The following is a 19,799-nucleotide window of genomic DNA, read 5'->3' on the forward strand; positions in this document are numbered from 1 at the left end:
TTGGCCTGCTGTGTTCATCCAGCTCTACACCTTGTTATCTCTGATTCTCCAGCATCTGCAGTTCCTACTATCAGAGGAAGAAGGTACTTTGATCATCCTCATCAAAATGGCCGTTCTGAGATGAGGAGATGCTGATTGGTCATTTCAGTGGCTAACTGGGATCTTGTTATCGTTGTGGTATCGAACAGGAAAATTTGCAATTCCTTTGTGTCATGGTTTTCACAGCAGACTGGACATCTTGAGACAGCTTATTGGCACAATAATTGTGAGTTCAACAGTTTAAGGTGGTGCTAGTGGAGGAGCTGACTTTAACTTTCAGAACATTCCTTAATGGTAATAAATAGGACCCAGCTCAAGACTCTAGCATTGTTGACTATTTGTTTTTAATGATGATTTAAACAGGAAATCGAGAGAATACAGTTTTACCGAATAATTATGATTTTTCTTCGTGGTCTCTGGCTAAAACAATCTGGTTTTGTGTCCTGGGCCTCCACTGATACTCACCAACTCCCTGAGACTGATCATATGGTTGGGCCTTCAGTAATGAGGCTCCTCATTGAATTGATAAGAAGCTTGCCAGACTGCATTCAAGTACTGGATTTACACTTGGTGTGTGGGGTCTTTCGTTGCTGGGAGCACACAGGGTCGTCGCCCCTGAAATTGCCAGCTACTTCACTTTGTGCGCTACATTTTTCTCGATTGGCACATGTACAATTGGGAGATTGAATACACTGATAAGAATTCACTGTATTTTTCAACTAATCAAAACTTGCTAAAATGAAAATCAAATATTGGACTTCCAAATTTGAACAAAAATTCAGAATAAGATTTCACTTGATGAGTTCAAAGCTATAGTCTATACTCGGTGAGCCAACCAACCTCAACACCCACAACCGGAGCTACAAATCTACTCCAAAACCTTATAGTCTATATCCTCCCTCACTTTTATCTGTAAACCATAAATTGTGAAGAAACTGAGGCAGCAGTCATCATATCTATTTTGTTTGTCACTTGTCAACCTGCTTGTTCAATAGCTCATGCCATCTAAAATTTCTACACTTCCAAAACCATTCTTGTTTCTCATTAATTTTAAAACTTAATAAAATAGTAATGAATTTATTCAACACACACTACTTGATTAATGAGGAGAGCTCAATTCTGAAAGCTGCTTTGCTCAAAATATGGATGGCAGTGCACCTCTAGGAATACATTTGCTCAGAGACACAGCATATGTAAAATACTCAGCCATAATTCTTGAATGTTTGTTTAAAGGTCATTTAAACCCAGGATGACCACATTGTTCATGAATGAGGATAAGAATCTGCCACAGTGTCACTCATTTTATATTGTGCGTGTGATCAAAGTCACTGCCAGCACTCATCGAGAAGCTAGCTGGTTAAGTTGCACGAGTTTTAAGGGTAAATAATAAGGAGAAAACTGTTTCTATTTTTGGACAAGTAATGACTGTAATAAGCCTTGTTGGTCTCATATAATAACAGGGAAGGTTACGAGTAGAAAAACCTAGGAACTCTTTGATAAAAATAGCAGCAAGCTTATAAACCCTCAAAACAAATGATAGTTTTGAAATCCACTGTTTTGCCTACGACCCAGGCTTTGCTCTCTGAAAATCTTTATGTATGATAAAAGACATAGCAAGCCAATTATAAAGGGTAGCACTAAGTTATGTGGGATGTCACCAGCATCAAGAAGACAGAGTACTCAAAGAGGTGGTCACCGAGGCTGTAAAGAGCTCATGAGGTTTATCAAGAAAGTCAAGCAACATCAGGTCTAGGGTTTAAGCATATGGGTATGTGAATTTGGCTCATGTGTTTTTGACTTGTTTAAGCTGTTACTGTCTGCTGATAATGCTTACTTTTGTATTCCAGATGGAAGCCAGCTGCAGAAACACTGATGTCAGAGTAGAAATGCAAATAAAGTTGATTGGAGCTACTGTTCAACAAAGCGGGGACAGTGGTGCCTGTAAGATATGAGTCAGAGAAAATAATCAGAGGAGATTACCTTCAGCAGATTGCTCCATCATGGGCATTATAACATGCACTGAAAGTTTAACAAAGTGCATTACAGCAAATTTAGTACATTGGTCCTAATATGAAGCTCATTTGTTGCTGCCTTTGAGATTTGATAACATCCATTTTAGACCTTACACCAATTCAAAATCCTTTCTAATATTGCAGCAGAAGACCAATGAAGCTAATTTGCCATAAAACAGCCTTGCACACCTCAGATGACCTACTTCACTGCTTCAAGTCTACTGAAGTTCACTCAGAAGTGCATGAATTAATACCACTTTAAATAAACGTAAAATAATTTCCTAGTGTAATGCTATAGCATATCAATGCAACAGGGCAAAGGGTTGCATCAATGACCCTCTGGTAATCAGTCTCAGGTTCTGCCATTAGGATGGAGCTTCACCTCATGACTGAGATTTGCCCAGGTGGGAAGGAAGGCAGGGGGAGGGGAATCAGATGCTGAGTCAGCTTGAAATCTTTAAGCATTTCCTCCCACATAGCAGCGACAGACCCAGAAGGAAAAACCAGTAAACCTGTGATCAGGCTCATCATGTATACTTCATAATGCAGCTCCAACACAAACAGTAGGTTCACTTGTAGTCATTGTTGTTTTTTCCTTTTGGGGAAACAAGGGCAGACTGTAATGCCTACCTCCATGATAAGTTGCCTGGTGAGGTCAATATGCCAGATAGGAAGGTGGTGGGCAGAGACTCTGCCATCTTCTCACCTCCACCTTGTTTAATTTCATGACAGGAAGCCCCTAGCATTGGGCGGGGAATGGGAGTTCTGCAGGTGATGGTCCTTACCAAGTGGGCAGCACAACAAGAAAACCCAAGGGAGGAAGCTAATGGGCTCCTAGGGATGGGAATGTTCCTCAATTTGAGAGTGTCCCACATCAGGAAGTAGGAGCAAGAGAAAGAGTGGACTCGCTAAGAGCTGCCCCCGTCCTTTCTGCCAAACAAGAGCAGTCGTGACTGCTGGCACCGCTGTTCAACACAACTGTTGGCTTCTCATTGGTTGGCAACTGTTGGCATATGGGATGTCCTTCCTCAGGATCCTTGATCCCTGGCAAGGCCCACACTGTCCAGTTAAGTGCCCGTGGAATGCAACAGGTTTTCCCTAAAAGTAAGGATGTGTGGCTCTTGCTGGCTCTTCATCTGGTAAGGAAGATCCTGTCACCTGAATACTGCCCACAGGCAAATTCTCGAGAGTAAATCTTCTTCAGATTAAACCAACTCGAAAAGGTTAAAGGTTACAAACAGATTGTAGTTTTACGTCATTCAGAACAGAATCTGGTAAAACCGGCATAAGTAAATTACAATCATGTAAATAATCAAGATTTTGCACACTTCTTCATCAATTTTCAGCAAAATCTTTACTTCTAAAAATGCTAAATAAGAATAATTACTTAACTTGGGTACTTTTTCACCCCGTAACCCCTCCTTATATTATTTTATTTCTCTTTTTCATTGCCTACAAAATATTCATCTGAGACTCAGGAGGTGCCAGATTTGTACACGTCTGCAAATACATCCTTGACACAGCTACTTAGAGCACCTTGCACAGGTGGTTCTGGAGTCAAATGTTTCTCCTTTCTTCCCTCTTTCTGAAGCAGACTGTTGAGCCTATACTCAAGCTTTGGTCCTCTGACAGCACTTGCTAAGATAATAAATGTGAACATAAACCCTCACTGCAAGACTCTGGATTCACTGATTCAGAAAATAGCCAAACATTTCATTTTACAAGTCACCTTCTGTTAACCTACAAAACTGGGATTTTCCTTTAATCCAACAGTGGGTTACAATTTTGAGACTGCAACAGCTGTAAAGCCTTTTCTCAGTGTAATATTACCAATCTAAAAAGTATTGAAATTCTGTGCAGTTATTAATGTAAACAGTTTTTATCATCAAATACCTGCAAAAGTCATCTTCAAAGTTATCTTAGATTTCAACAGAGCTTCAGATTATCCTCTGGGGCCAAAATTAAATATTTTACAGTACATTTCATTTCAGTGCCAAAATGAAAACATACTCATCAAATGATTAATAATTTATAGGTAGTCATCAACAATTATCTCATGTGAGCCTGGAATAATGCCATTACATTGAATGTAATAAAATGATATTTTCAGCTATTTGGAATGTTTTGGATACTTAAAGCACTCAATGTCACAAACTACCAGAGGCACTTTATAATCTTAGCAGTTAATGCCCTTCACAATAGCTTTTGTGGGTATGTTGCTGTACTGGAATAGATAATGAAGGATGCACAGATGAAATGTGACCTACACCATTATCTGCAGAACAATCATTTTAAGCAGAGGAACATCATAAATGTGACAGCAATACTGAAGGTGTAATATTTCAGACTTGAGACCTCTGAACACTAATATTTAGCTGACACCTAAAGGCAAGAACATGTACTATCCTTCCCATCAAAAGTTATTTAGTCCATCGAATTTAATGTTTTCACAAAGTACTTAAAATATAATTTAACAGAAATGATACCTGATGTTTTAATTCAAAGGGAAATTGTTCCTAAGCAGTCTTTGGTCCCTAAAAGATTATTTATCCAGACTTGTCCTGACAAGACCTGCTTTGACCCATCCTCCCCCTCCCTCTATGTCTTGTTGAATGTTTGGTTTCTATTCTTAAAAACTTGAATTTCAGATTCAAAAACTGATTTATTCACTTTCTTTTAGGTTAAAATCACAGCCTTGATTATTTTTGTGCATTTTGACTGATATTTTTTTCTAACTATTTCACCTTACGTTTGCAAAACCCTTCCTCTGATCTGAACTTTGCTTTACATCAAATCATCTGCAAACAGCTATGTTATTTTTCCTTCACAGCACTTTGCAGACCTGAATCATAACTTGTCTGAATCTCTTTTTCTACTTAGAAAATCAGTTCAGCTCTACCAATCTGTCCTTATAATTTGGAACACCATTTTGGACACTTTCCAACATAGCACTCAGTGTATGCAAAGTTAAGGCTGAAGAGTCATCCATCGGAGATTAATGGAACACCTTTGAATTGTAAGGGTCATCTTCCTCCGTTTTGCATTTAGATTTGAGCAAAAGGAAATTTGAGCAGAATGTTATTATGCCAAGTCTTTGCTTCATAACATTGCGAAGGTACGTTCTAGGGATCTCAATGGATGGGGGTAATGGAGTAAAATACGCTTAAAGACAGTGCATTTTGTTTTATCAATGCCCAAAGAGTGTCCATTATGAGGGGAGCCAGAAAACTGAGGCCTTCTGTGTTGCATTCAAACTTTCACAAATTTGTGAGCGACAAGCAATGGTTAGAGAGAATACAGGGAAAATAAAATCTCTCCTTAACAGATACTGGGCACCAGCCATGGGTTTACAGCTATCAGTCATTGCTGCTTCTGCAGGTCTGCTCTGGAGAAACTGACAAGCCATGTTGAAATCAAGAAGTCCAGGAAGTTTACCTGCAGGTATTGGAGTTAAGTCGAGAGAAGATGTGCCATAAATGTGAGGTGTGTGTGCAAATTGTTTTTCGATGCTTTATGCCAGGTTCTTTGAGAATATTAATAAGCAGCATGAAATATATGCTAAACCCATTTCAGAAAAGGACATGACTATCGCCAATATTGGAATCTCAATGATAAGATGAAATTACCTGAGAAACTGCCAAGCATTGTTGCTGTAATATCACCACCATCAAAAACCTCCAGCGAATCCCAGTTATGCTCAGTAGCAAAGCTGATAACTTGAATCTGAAATAACAATTAAGATTTTTGTTAATTTTCAATTGGTTAGCCATTTATTAATATATGCGTCTTAGTTAAATTGGTATGTCAGATAAGAGTTACAAAGCAGAGGCGAGACATTAAAGCGGGAATTTGAACACCCTCAGTTCAAGTTCTGAGCAGCATAAGACTAATCAATATTCAGTCAAGATGGCATTAAATTGTTTGTTTCATTCAAAACAGCCACATGGATGGCTAGCACAAGAAAAGGAAACATCAGACCGCTAAAGCAATCGAGAGTTGACTGAAACTTTGCTGAAAGCAGATAATTAGAACAGACAAGAGGTAATTCACATTTCAACAAACCTCCCCCTTCTGTCAAACAGGAACATTTTATGAGGATACACTTTACCAAACAGGGCGGAATGGGGTAAATTTGGCAGAGAGAGCCACATGCAGCATCCAGAAGTAACGTTTTAGCTCTCTCATGGTAATTGAATCAGTGCCCTGCATGAAATCCTTCCCACCAGGTTCTCTTTATCATATTTCACAATGCTCAATGACCAGGTGGCATGGATTATCATTGACCTTGGTTCTCAGTGACTGACAGCTTCTCTCAAGAAGCAGAATATGCAGCCACATGATAAGCAAAAGAATGCATTCTGAGTAATGCCATTGGTATTCCTGCTACACATGGTGGTTTGTGTAAACGGGAAATTAACAATGCATCCTCTGATCAAAGTGCTGGTGATACAGTATCTGTAACTGTGCTGGAATAGATTGCCTTCTGTTTCACACTGTGAGGATGTGAAAAGAATCGTCCAGAGTCTAAGATATCTGGTCCAACTGTCATCTTTTAAATTTTCAATAAAATGCCCCATTCCACAGAGGCATGCAATATTAATTCATTTTGAGATCCACATCATATTTTAAGACTGCAACTGTGTTTGAGGTTTAAAAGTTGCAGGCTGCAGAGTTTATGAGGAAACACAGTGTTTATTGTAACTATGCACTGAAACTGTTTAATAAATTGTATTGTGCTTATTCTGCCTATTGATTTTGTCTGCTTGGCAAGCCATTACATTTCACACCCCAAACATATTCTATGCAGTGACATAATGGGCTAAAATGATTTACATTGTCATTTGGCAGATTACTTGGAATCACTGTGCCAATGTTAATTTTTATTTTTAATAAATTGCTCCCAGGGCAAAAATGTCTCTTGTAGCTGAAAATTCAAACAGTAAATAATTTTAAAAGCATCAGTTTTAAAAATAACAGACAACCTTTAAAGTTCTGCACTGTGTGTCTTTTTGGGCTGCGCTGTAGATTTAACAGACAGATTATTTATATATGTTTTACTGTAATTTGTAGAAAGCAGATCTATGACATTTACACTCAATTAATCTCTACAATCATACACTGTTAAATAATAAATGGCTAATAGGAACTGAATGAATAGAAACCCTGTTCAGTTATTATTACTTAACCAGAGTTCAATAGACAACCACATAGAGAAATCTAATTACAGAACAGACATCAATCCTGTGAATCTCTGCAAGTGAAACTCATAACATAACTAATACTGTTCATTTCCTGCAGTCTTCTAAATCCATCCCTTACTACATCCCTGTTTCACAAAGTTTCCTAGAAAGCCCTGACCTCAAAATTATGTTTGTTCATGTCTCATCCCAATCTGTCTCACATTTCCTCCTGTTTGAGGTGCAATTGATTTTTCCTGTGTCATGCTCTCAGACATTTTAGAACATCGTTCATGATAAGGGTGGTCACCGTTCTGACACATGAATTCATAAGTTAGAGATCAAAGCTGCAGGTCTCCACAACAATTACCTCTCCATATCTACCATAGTCACCACCCTTTAATAGCTCCAACATCTGTGGCCTAATATCCAGAGGCAAGCGGTGGAAACTAATAAAAAAAACAGAAATTGCTGGTGAAATTCAGCAGGTCTGGCGGCATCTGTGGGAAGAAAGCAGAGTTAATGTTTGAGTCCAGTGACTCCTCATCAGATTAAATGCTGCCCCCAGGTGAGTTTGGAGGCAGGAGTGGGGAATTTAATCAAGCAGCTGGAGAGCCTGCTGTTTTCCCATGCCTGCACCAATTAAGTTCAATGTGAGAAAGCTCTTGGACAACCCTCCTGCCCTGATATCTGTTGAGACTCTTAAATCAACAATTAATGATCACTCATTAGCCTCATCAATCAGCGGTGAGTGGGGAACTTTCCAGGTAGAGTGCCTGACATTTAAACCTTGTCAACTTTGACTTGGGGTTCCCAGGTGGAATGTCCCTTGGTAGAAATAATAAATAAGTCAAAAAAAAAATACACTGGTCAGTTTCTGAGTTGTTATTGAAGAATAGATAGTGGAATGTTGAGATCAAGCAGTTGATGTAGGGACCCCTGGTTCATGGAAATTCTTTCGTCTATTTCCTTTGACTGGCTTGGTGGTTCATTGGCTTTTGGCACTTAGGGTCAGAGAATGTCTTTACCCTTTCTTTCCTTACCTGTGTGGGCATTCTCAGAGCTATGAATGTTAGAGCTTACGGGTCCACGCACTAGGACATCAGGTCACTAATACAGATCAGACCAGGGTTGAAGCTCACTTTTAAGCAATGACCATGTGTATTCTTGAAAGGGGAAAACAGAAATAATAACTCTTGCCCAAACTGCTGCTTTTTTAAAAATTGTGTTCACACTCTGAGATAATGCCCAGGAACATACAGTTCAGTTTATACTCCATTTTCTCACTTTGAAGCCCCTGCCATCAAAGCTTCCATGACACCTTCTCCGGTGTGACATTCTGAGGTCTCTCGCTCAAGAAAGCCACCGAATTTACATCTGCAGCCACTTTGGCTGTATTAAAAAAATCAAGGGATTAAAGTTTGATATGACCTTAGGTACTCAGGGGTTATAAACCGTGGTCACAACAGGAGGCTGCAGGTCAATTCACTTAACTCAAAAACACAGTTTCCAATAATGTCCACATTGACAATGAGATGGCAAACAGAAGTGTCAGATCTCTGGAGATTTACGTGGGCAATGTGTGTGGCAATGTGCAATTTTGTTAGTTTTTCCTTGAGGTGCCATGCAGAATAAAAAGTTTCAGGCCCAATCTCCTGTATGAGGCTGCACTCTGTGCTCTCATGCTCTGAAGACTGAAAGTACAAAAAGTAACCTCACTAACTACTAGCTGAGATAGACAAATGTTGGACTGATGGGGGAGAGGGGGTAGATTAGGGTGGTGGTGCAAGACATCATCAACATTTGCACCCTGACTGTGAATGAATAACATCTGCTAAAAAAGAACTGATGCCAGGAAAGGACAATACTGGAATGACATCCGATGCTTTGGATGTTGAACACCACATCAGTACTTGCTGTTAGAGCTCAGTCATGATTAGCAGCCACAGGGGTAAAGTTTTGGAGGGTCAGGAATTCCAACAGAATTCTACCAGGAGTTGCTTCAGGACGCTGTTGCAAAGAAGAGGAAACATGACTGAAACACATTCCTTTACACTAGTGAATGGCAAATCTGAGAATCCCTATTGGAAACATTCACAGCATTATCAAACTTCAGTATGGAGGTACTGCTGAACATCTTAGGATCTCAAGGTGGTGTTATCCTGGATCTCATAAAGTCTTATTAAACAAGTCTATTTTACTCATGTAACCTGTATCTGATTGTTATCATACAATAAACCTCACCTGGTTCAAGACTGGAGCTTCTTCTCATTAATCTACCTAGTGGTGTGCCTCAATCACTTTGAACAAAATAGGCTCTCTAGAACGCAGAGGTAAAGGAGGACAGAGGCAGTCAATTACCAGCCACATGTTGGCATCACATGCTCACACATAACATCCAGTAACTTCCTATAATACACACTGCATTTTTCTTTTTGCATTATTGCATTTCAGCAATCCTTATTTCATGTTGCCTCACATTTCCTATCACTAAGTAATATAATGGTCATTTAAAATGAACTTTTTTAGTTTATTTGAGATTGTACTTTACAGGTTCCATTTTCAAGGTGTAAGGGTATTAAATTGTTGAACTTATTTGCTTGGGGTTTGGGCAGGGTCTCGGGGCACTTGGGGTGGGCAGCATGAACAAGGCAACCCAGTGAAATCCAACCACGTGTGTAAATATCACTGCGCAAGGAGTGCTGTCATGGAATATGAAGAGTTGCACATCTACTTTTGGATCTGTGAATTAAAGGACCCTCATTAACAGATAGACAAATAAATGCTCCTGCCCCCTGGATTGTTGCATGTGATATTTGGAATTATCTGTGAAATTTTACAGCATTGATATGGATATTCCTGAATTATAAAGAATGATTTCAAACTGGGCAATCTGAAATCACCAAACCAAAAAAAAACTGAAAGAACTGTGGATGTTGGAATTCAGAAATAAAAACAGAAATTGCTGAAAACAATCAGCAGGTTTGGCAGCACCAGTGACCCTTCTTCTAAACAGAGGCATTAACTCTGATTTCTCTCCACAAGTGCTGCCAAACTTGCTTAGTTTTTCCAGCAACTTCTGCTTTCGTTTCTGAAATCACCAACTTGGTCAGAAATGGCATTGTATTTTAAGGGAAGCAGTTTGATAGTGAACTCGGGACAACATCACCTGGAGACCTAAATTTGTCACATTTACCTCCCAGAACCTATTCAGTCATTTAGTATAGCCTGAGCTAACCACAGTCAACAGTGAACTCCTGAGTCATTACAAGTCCCCTCTGTGACAACAATATGTTGAAGATGTAGGCATAAAGAAACTTTATAACATACATATATTCAGAATACTGGTAATAAGTGAAGCAGGAAAATCAGTGAAAAGCTTAAAAAAACATTTAATTTTAAAGTTCAACATTAAATGGAAATAATTAGCATTATTTCAATAAATGAGGACTCCCGTAAGCTCTGTGACCAGAACAGTCAAATCTTGTTATTACAAACTCAATTCTCAACATTAAGTTGAGCTGAACTTTGAGCAGTAATTGAAGTTGTATCAAGATTATGTGATAAAGTTGATGACTAGAAATCTGTTGCAATAATTGGACAATTTATCGATAAGGCTTGTGTGCAGTAAAAATATTCAAATGGATGGGATACTAAATGTATATCCAAATATTAAAAATATAAATATAAATTGCTTTCCCACCTCATGCTTTTCTTTATTCCTATTAAAATGGGTGTTCAAAGATTAGTTTTCAATTCCATATATTTACTTTCATCAGAAAAGGGAATAGTGCCAAGGCACTGATGGATAATGAATGAGATTTGGAGGTACAAAAATTGACATAGAACAAGTCCAGGAAACTATAGATTGATTAGCTTAACATTAGGGATGGGCAAGACAATAGAATACTTACTGAAAAAATGTAATCAAAAAGCATTTAGATATTGAAAATTATGTATAGAACATAAACAAGGGGCCATAAGTATAACAGATTAGCAAAATATTAAAGACAGTGGAAATCTGAAATAAAAGCAGAAAGTACTGGATATTTTGGGGCTTCAGTGAATTGTATTCAGTATCATACATATAGAAAGGAAGACAGAGTTTGAGAACAGAAAGGGAAGGGTTACAGATGGTCAATATGAAGGTGAGGGCTAGGTGGAAATAGTAAGCAAAGTTAATAACATACACGAGTTCTGAGGAAGGGTCACTAGACCCGAAATGTTAACTCTGTCTTTTCCTTCACAGATGCTGCCAGACCTACTGAGCTTTTCCAGCAATTTCTATTTTGTTTCCGTGTTTAATTACATACACGGTATCCCCAATTTACGGATGTCCAACTTACAAAAGCTTATACTTGTGAATGCGATCTCTTAGCGATGATATTTTAAAGACCTGACATATGAACAATTCCTGTTATGGCTGCTTCATATTGATCTGCATTGTGTTCCAACTTACATACAAATTGACTTACAAACAGACTGCATCATGGAACCTGTTTGCGAACCGGGGAAGCCTGTATTCAAGTTTGTGACAACAGCAAGAAATTTCCCTGGCCTCCACCCGATCTCAGACCTTCCCTTTCCCTCTGTCCTGCATTCCTTTGCCTTTCTACATGCTTATAACTGTTGCACTTTTAACTTCAGGTTTTGTCAAAAACCTGTTGACTTAAAATGCTAACTTTGTTTCTCCCTCCACGGATGTTGTCTGACCAGCTGAGTATTTTGTTTCTGTTCATAGGCTGTAAATATACAATAATCACCAATAAATTCCACAGAATATCCAGGAGAAACATTTTTACCCTAAGAGTGAGTGGAATGTGAGAATTGCTACCATTGAGATTAGTTGAATCAAATAAAATAGATGCATTCTAGGGCAAGCAAGAAAAAAAACAGAAAAGCAGAGAAAGGAACAGGAGGGAATATTGGCAGTTTGTTTTTCTGAAGAAGGGTCCCGACCCGAAATGTCAGCCTTCCTGCTCCTCTAATGCTGCCTGGCCTGCTGTGTTCCTCGAGTTTAACGCTGTGTTATCTCAGACTCCAGCATTGGCAGTTCTTACTATCTCGGAATATTGACAGTGTTGTGGTGAAGAAAGGTGGGTAGTGTGTCATATGGAGTCTAAACACAGGCATCAACCTAGTGGGCTGAATGGTCCGTCTCTACATTGTAGGTACTTCATGATGCTGTGTGAAAATTTAACAGCAGATTTCATATCAGTCCTCTGATGGTGATAACTTGCATGTTTTTAAACAGTGGGCAGATTCTCAATGGCGTATGTGAAATTAATTGTCATTTGCCTTTTGTACAAATATGAATATAAATATCTCAGACTCCAGCAGTGGCAGTTCTTACTATCTTTGAATACAATACCTGTATGCCAGCTCCTTCAGGGACGGTGATTCTCCATAAACAGTTCAGGCTGTTCTGATAAGGATCGGGGAAGCCCGGTGACAGAATTGTGCCTTTTCGTTCAGTGAGATTTCCTCCACAAGGTACTGAAAAGAAAATGATAAACTGGCTTCATTAAGACTGAATAAGAATAATATATGAACTTTGTTGAAAGAGATTTACTGTCTTTGTACACAGCTGGACTCTCTGTGATTTGTTATAAATTCCTTAACAAGTAATATTGCTAAAAATGCTTTACAGCTCATGGAATCAGGGATCCAAATGTCTCGTAATAAAATGCAACTTGTACAAATGAACAAAAAAAGTAAGAAAATAAAGTCAATATGTATCCTTTCACCTCACTGCTTTAACATGGGTGACCGTCAGATACTTTATTTCATTCTGACACTTCCTATGAAATCAAATATTTCATTTATTTTTACTCTTTGGATGTAAACAATGCTATCAAGGCCACAATTGTATTTGTCAGCTTGCAATGCCTTCGACAAGGTGATGGTGAACCATTTTTCTTGAATTGTGACAGTCCACAGGTTCCTTCTACCACCAATACACAATGACAGATGTGTGTGTACGTATAAGATGGGTGACAGCAACCCATCATAGGCGACAACATCTCCTCCACCATAATCCTCAGCACCGGTGCCCCGCAAGGCTACATACTCAGCCCCCTACTATACTCCTTACACACTGATGACTGTATGGCCAAATTCTGCCTGAACTCCATTTCCAAGTTTATTGACGACACCACCATTGTAGATTGGATCTGAAACAATGATGAGACAGAATACAGGAAAGAGATTGAGTGCTTAGCGGCATGGTGTAAAGACAACAATCTTTCCATCAGTGTCAGCAAAATGAAGGAGCTGGTCATTGACTTCAGGAAGCAGAGTGGAGGACACGCCCCTGTCTGTATCAATGGAGCTGAGGTGGAGAAGGTCGAGAGCATCAAGTTGCTGGGAGTGACGATCACCAACAATCTGTCCTGGTCATCTCACATCAACATGATGATCAAGAAAGGACAACAGTGCCTCTACTTCTTTAGGAGGTGAAGGAAATTTGGCATATCAACAAGGACTCCGACTAATTTCTATCGATGCACCATAGAAAGCATCTCATCTGGATGTATCACAGCGTGGTATGACAATTTCTCTGTTCAAGACTGCAAGAAAAGACAGACAGTCATGAACACAACCAGTCCATCGACAAACCAGCTTCCCATCCATTGATTAACATCTATACTTCCCACTGCCTTGGGAAAGCAACTAACATAGTCAAAGACCCATCCCACCCCAGTTATACTCTCTTCCACCCTCTTCCATCGGGCAGAAGATATAAAAGGTTGAATAAACGTACAAACAGATTCAAGAACAGCTTCTTCCCTGCAGTTATCAGACGTTTGAACGGACCTCTCAAATGTTAATGTTCATCTCTCTCTGCACCTTCTCTGCAGCTGTAACACTGTATTCTGCACTCTGTTCTGTTAACCTGACACACTTTGTATGGTCTGATCTGTCTGTATAGCACGCAAAACAATACTTTTCACTGTATCTCAGTATATGACAAAAATATATCAAAAGCAAACTCAAACTCATGCCTCCTTCAATAGACTTCCAGACCAGTGACTGCAAGGAACTGGAAGGTCAAGGGCAAATGATGCAGGGGAGATTACCACCTGCAAATTCACCACTGAGCCACATTATTTGAGACATGGAACTATATCAATATTGCTTCAGGATGCTGGATTAAGGCCTAGAACTCCCTTCCTAACCGGTAGCCCTATAGCCCAAGGATTGCAGTGGCTCAAGAAATCAATTCACCAACAAAAATAACATTAAAAAAACACATACAAATTAGATGCAATATTACTGCATTCTTACTTATCAATTTAATTGGAACTGTAGGGTCACAGTGATGTTCTTTCTATTTGCAGAATTTTTTGTGCTGGCAGTCGAAGCCTCCCACAGTCATCATTTTTTTTTTGTAAAGAACATAGCAACTCAGAGCTAAGAAATTCAGAATGGTGTCTTTGAAGAGATACCAAAGCGCTCTCTCAGCGGAGGTCAGTCAGTTTCTGTTATTTGCAACTTGCTGGTTTCTGGTTTCTGTCCTTTGGTGCGGCTTCTGATCAGGTTGAAGTTCATGAGCTAGAGACAGTGCGCAAATTACATATTCCTGAAATTGATCGTTCTACTTAACTCAAACATCATAGGAAAGCAGTAGTCATTAAAAAAGAAGTAGCCTCTTCAGTTGCAATCTATACATGAGAAAACAAATAAATTTGCAACTGACTAATGTTTGCCAAAAACAGTACCTGTTCAACACTGCACATACATTACGCTATTTCAATTCAACTTCTCTGATCATCTGGGAATCTCAGTCTGTAAACAAAGGTCAACATTCTCCTGAAATGCTCTTAAAATGGATAAAGTTCAAATTTTATGAGGTTGTGAAGCAAAATTCTCTCTGGTCTTCGGGTATCAAAATCATTGCTTACTATACAATGAGGATCACAGAATAGACCAATGCTTGATACATCTGGGGATGCAAGGTTCCTCATTGCATCACCAAGATTAAAGTGAGAATAAAACAAGACACCGCCAATGGAAAGAAAAGTAGTAAGATCAGCTTCACATTGCTTTTAGTGAATGCCAGATTCCTGTAGACTTCATACAAAAAGGAGAAATAAAGGATTAAGATTCCATGCTAAGAATAGGGAGGGCGGGGGATTGAAGTGGTTAGTAGGCAATTTTAAAACTGGAGTTCTGACAGCTGTTTCCATTCTCTATGGACCCTACTGAACCTCCAAGATTATGCAATAACTGCACATTATTCAAATTGGTGCAATTTGCAATCACACTTAAACTAATCATTCTTAACTGGTAAGTCAATATGCTTACCACAGATGAAGTGAGCACAATTTCAAGTTGAGAAAAGTGTAACTAATACAAGCCTTAGGTTACAGAGAGAAATGGCCGACTAGGATTGAAATCACGAGCTCAGTGGATGCAGGAAGCTATTCATAGAATTGGCCATTTGGTCATTTGAAACATTTATACAATTATCCCCATGTAACTGATTTTTTTCTTCTGTTTTAGTGTATTTGTGGATTGTTATTAATGAGTTTTTTTGCAGCACACATTTAGATCACGACACTCATTACGTTGAAAAAAAAACTCTTCTGCAACCTACAAGCTTGAATGGCAAAGCATGAGCACTAATTAAAAGTAAAAATAGACGTATTAAATGGAATTAAATTATCATTCAAATTAGAAAATCACTTCAGCAATGATCAAAATAGTTCAGTGTAACTCCACAACCTCATCACTGACCATCCGCTCACAGTCAGAATGGAGGTACCTGACTACAATGAACATCATTTCTCAGTGGAATTGCCAGTATGCCCCGAAAGAAGGAGAAATCAACCAGGCATGAATGAATGAGCGCATAAAAAAAAATCTCCAGACACAACACAGGCTTGATTAATTCTTACTGTTCCTTCTTGCCATTTCCCTTGGATTCTTCATATTTACTAGATTAAAGTAACTTACTTCAACAATTGTTTTTATTCTTCTCATGAAGATTATCAGTTAATGTACTTCAATTATAAATAAAACCATTTTCTGAAAGAGGATGTCAATTAGAAGTGAAGGAGGTAATCCAGTTTCTTTAAATGGGAACAGACTTACATTTCTCTGGAGCCTGATACTGACTGACAAATCACAAAATAAGTATTTTGGGAGTTTCTCAACATCTGGCAGAAACATTTCAGCATATGGAAATTCAAACAATTAATAAATGCTAAAGATGAAATATAACAATTGATATGCTGTCAACTCTACGAATAGTCAACGTGACTAGTCCTGTTGTAATAAGAGTGAGAGTAAGCTTGGGAATGTGCTTTGACAGTCAGGTGCATAGGGAGGAAACAAGCTGAGAGCAGAAGACTCATGCACACCTCCAACCAGTTCCCAAAAGAAAACATTAGCCGAAACCAGCTGAAAGCAGAACTGTCTGTAACTTGCCTCGAACCAGAATAACTGGTATGTGCTGAGAAATCCAACCAGAAATCATTTTGCACCTGATTTTATCAGCCAGTCTTGGTTGTGACCAGTTATGATTTACTGGGAACAGTGAACTGGGGGCTTTGTTTTCTCACATTCACTCATGGAATATGGGTGTCACTGGCTGGTTAGCACCTTTCTTTGCAGTATCCGATGTCTCTAACTAATTTTTGGTATCACTTGGAGTGAATTGAATTGGCTTATGACTGGCATCTATGATGCTGGGGACCACTGGGGAGACTGAGATAGATCATCCACTAGGCATTTCTGGCTGAAGACTGCAGTGAATGCTTCAGCCTTATCATTAGCACTGATGTGCTGGCCTCTTCCATTGTAGAGGATGTGGATAATTGGGGAGCCACCGTCTCCAGTGTGTTATTTAACTGTCCGTCACTGTTCATGGTTGAATGAGGCAGGACTGCAGAGCTTATATCCGAGCCTTTGGTTGTGGGATTCCTTAGCTCTGTCTATCACTTGCGGCTTATGCTGTTTGGCGTGCAAGTAGTCTTGTTTGGTAGCATCATCAGGCTGACACCTCATTTTTACATATGCCCAGTGTTGCTCCTGACATGCCCTTCTGCATTCTTTATTGAACCAGGGTTAATCTCCTGGCTTGATGGTAATGGTTGAGTGGGGAATATGCCGGGCTACAAGGTTGTGTTGAAGTACAGTTCTGCTGCTGTTGACAGCCCACAGTGCCTCATGACTGAAGCAGGCTACCACAACCTTCCTTGCATTGTGCAAGTGCTCAGCTTTGTTTCTGCAACTGGTGTTGAATATCAATTAATTTTTCCAGAACAAGGTGCATGACAGACTTGTTGCTGTTTAATCTACAACTTTCCAGGGACATACCTCACGGCTGGGAATTATCCACTTCCAAAATGTAAATCCGTTCGAGGTATTCTCATTGTTCAATTTTTCATTTACATTATTTGCACAATAAAAATACACAGGCAACATTTAATAGGTTTAACGCAAGACAAGTGGAAGAGGTTGGCAGACAACATAGTCAGCTGGAGCACTAACACTGATGCGCACTTGGTGGACGATGCCTCCACTGCTGATTAGCCCGTCAGCGTTGCAGCGGTAGAATGAGGAATTCTGACTGACATTCAGGCCAACAGTTCCTGGGCACTGGGGCTGGAGTGGTTGGGACAGCCAAATGAATGCTGGGTCTGACAAGATCCCAAGGGAAAACACAGAGTAGGATCTAAAGAGACCCATTGGAAGGTGAGTTCGGGTCTTGAGCCGAGTGATCATGGTACTGCTGGATGATGTCCTTGATGAGGACTTCAAGGGCAGCTCCCTTCTGACTGCAGACAGCACTGTGGCTCACTGCTACCTCACAGTACCACGGACCAGGGTTTGATTCCACCTTTGAGCGGCTATCTGTGTGGAGTTTGCACATTCTCCCTCATCTCTGCATGGGTTTCCCCTGGGTACTCCGGTTTCCTCCCACAGTCCAAAGATGTGCAGGTCAGGTGGTTTGGTCATGCTAAATTGCCCATAGGGTCCAGGGATGTTCAGGGAAATGCAGGATTATAGGACAGGGACGTGGATCTGGGTGAGATGCTCTTCGCAGGGTCAGTGGGCCAACTGGCCTCTTTCCACACTGTAGGGATTCTACCATTTTTGGTCCAGATACTGATTGCTGCTGGAGAGATGGTGTCAGCTGCAGAGACCTCCCTGAACCTTGGTTCCTAATCCAGGAAGTGCAGATGTCTGTCTTCTGACTGACCTCACCATGAGAGCTAACGGGCCTGTGGGAATGGCACAAAGCAGCAGGGTTGGTTCAATCTCAAGCCTGCAATCAGCAAAGCTTAAAGGTGCCATGATAATGTCCCTACCTCTGAGCCAGGAGGCCTAACCTATGCTGATGGTGTGTCATAATGTATCTGACCAGTTTGTTTTAAAATACTTTAAATTTCTGCAGGTACATTTACTATGATCTTAGCGAGCTGGTGTGGGCATGTTAAGAAGCTTATTTTTATTGACTAGTCTTTTTTTGTGCAGATATACGTGAGAAATTGTGGAGGGGCTACTGAAAGAAGTTAATCCAGGAGACAGGTAATACTAAGATTGAGTTGTAACTTTGAAACAAACAAAAACAGAAATTGCTGGAGAAACTCAGCACGTCTGGCATCTATGAAGAGAAAACAAAATTAACATTAACACTGACCCTTCATCAGAACTGATAACAGCTAGAGAAGGATGGTATTTATGCTAATGATGGGTTTTGGAAGGTATGGTGGAAAAGTGTGAGTGGATTAGTGGAGAGAAACAGAAAGAGAGAGGGAAAAGATCAGGCAGACAGAGGGGTTGTAGCACCAGTGCTGCTAATGTGCCTGGGCTTGGCTAATTCAGTCGAGGCACTGGCCCTTCTTGATCTACACAGCTTATTTTCTCAATGAATTGTCTCACTGTGCGACGAGCGGAATAACAGTGTTACTCTTGAATAGACAATAGATGCAGGTATGATTCAAATTGGAGAATTGGTTGAATCCTCAAGTATATTTTTATGGATCGCTCCAAGGTGTAACTGCAACAGAAACTCAGCCTATTCTAATCCAAAATCAACGATTACACCTCAGACACAGGCAGGACAGGGTCAGAGATAGTAGGAACTGCAGATGCTGGAGAATCCGAGACAACAAGGTGCAGGGCTGGATGAACACAGCAGGCCAAGCAGCATCATAGGAGCAGAGAGGCTGACGTTTCGGGCCAAGACCCTTCATCAGAAAAGGGGGAGGGGAAGGGGGTTTTGAAATAAATAGGGAGAGAGTGGGAGGCGGATAGAAGAGGGATAGAGGAGAGGATAGGTGGAGAGGAAACAAACAGGTCGAAGAGGCGGGGATGGAGCCAGTAAAGGTGAGTGTAGGTTGGGAGCGAGGAAGGGGATAGGTCAGTCCAGGGAGGACGGACAGGTCAAGGGGGCGGGATGAGGTTGGTCAGTAGGAGATGGAGGTGCGGCTTGAGGTGGGAGGAGGGGATAGGTGGGAGGAAGAACAGGTTAGGGAGGCAGGGACGAGCTGGACTGGTTTTGGGATGCGGTAGGGGGAGGGGAGATTTTGAAACTTGTGAAATCCACATTGATACCATT

The 19,799-nt window shown here is 40.1% G+C and overlaps 1 protein-coding gene across 1 annotated transcript in view; it reads right to left on the reverse strand.

The window, feature by feature from the left end:
• csmd2 (CUB and Sushi multiple domains 2) overlaps positions 1–19,799 on the reverse strand; it is a 613,472-nt gene that overhangs the window by 213,591 nt on the left and 380,082 nt on the right. Inside the window, exons 29-31 of the mRNA XM_048612954.1 lie at positions 12,600–12,724; positions 5,678–5,774; positions 1,854–1,978 (exon numbers count right to left, since the gene is read on the reverse strand). Coding sequence (XP_048468911.1) covers positions 1,854–1,978; positions 5,678–5,774; positions 12,600–12,724 — 347 coding nt within the window. The remainder of the gene's footprint in view (positions 1–1,853; positions 1,979–5,677; positions 5,775–12,599; positions 12,725–19,799) is intronic.

This window comes from Rhincodon typus, chromosome 27 (assembly GCF_021869965.1).
Source record: "Rhincodon typus isolate 14 chromosome 27, sRhiTyp1.1, whole genome shotgun sequence".
In the NCBI taxonomy this organism is placed as follows: Eukaryota; Metazoa; Chordata; class Chondrichthyes; order Orectolobiformes; family Rhincodontidae; genus Rhincodon; species Rhincodon typus.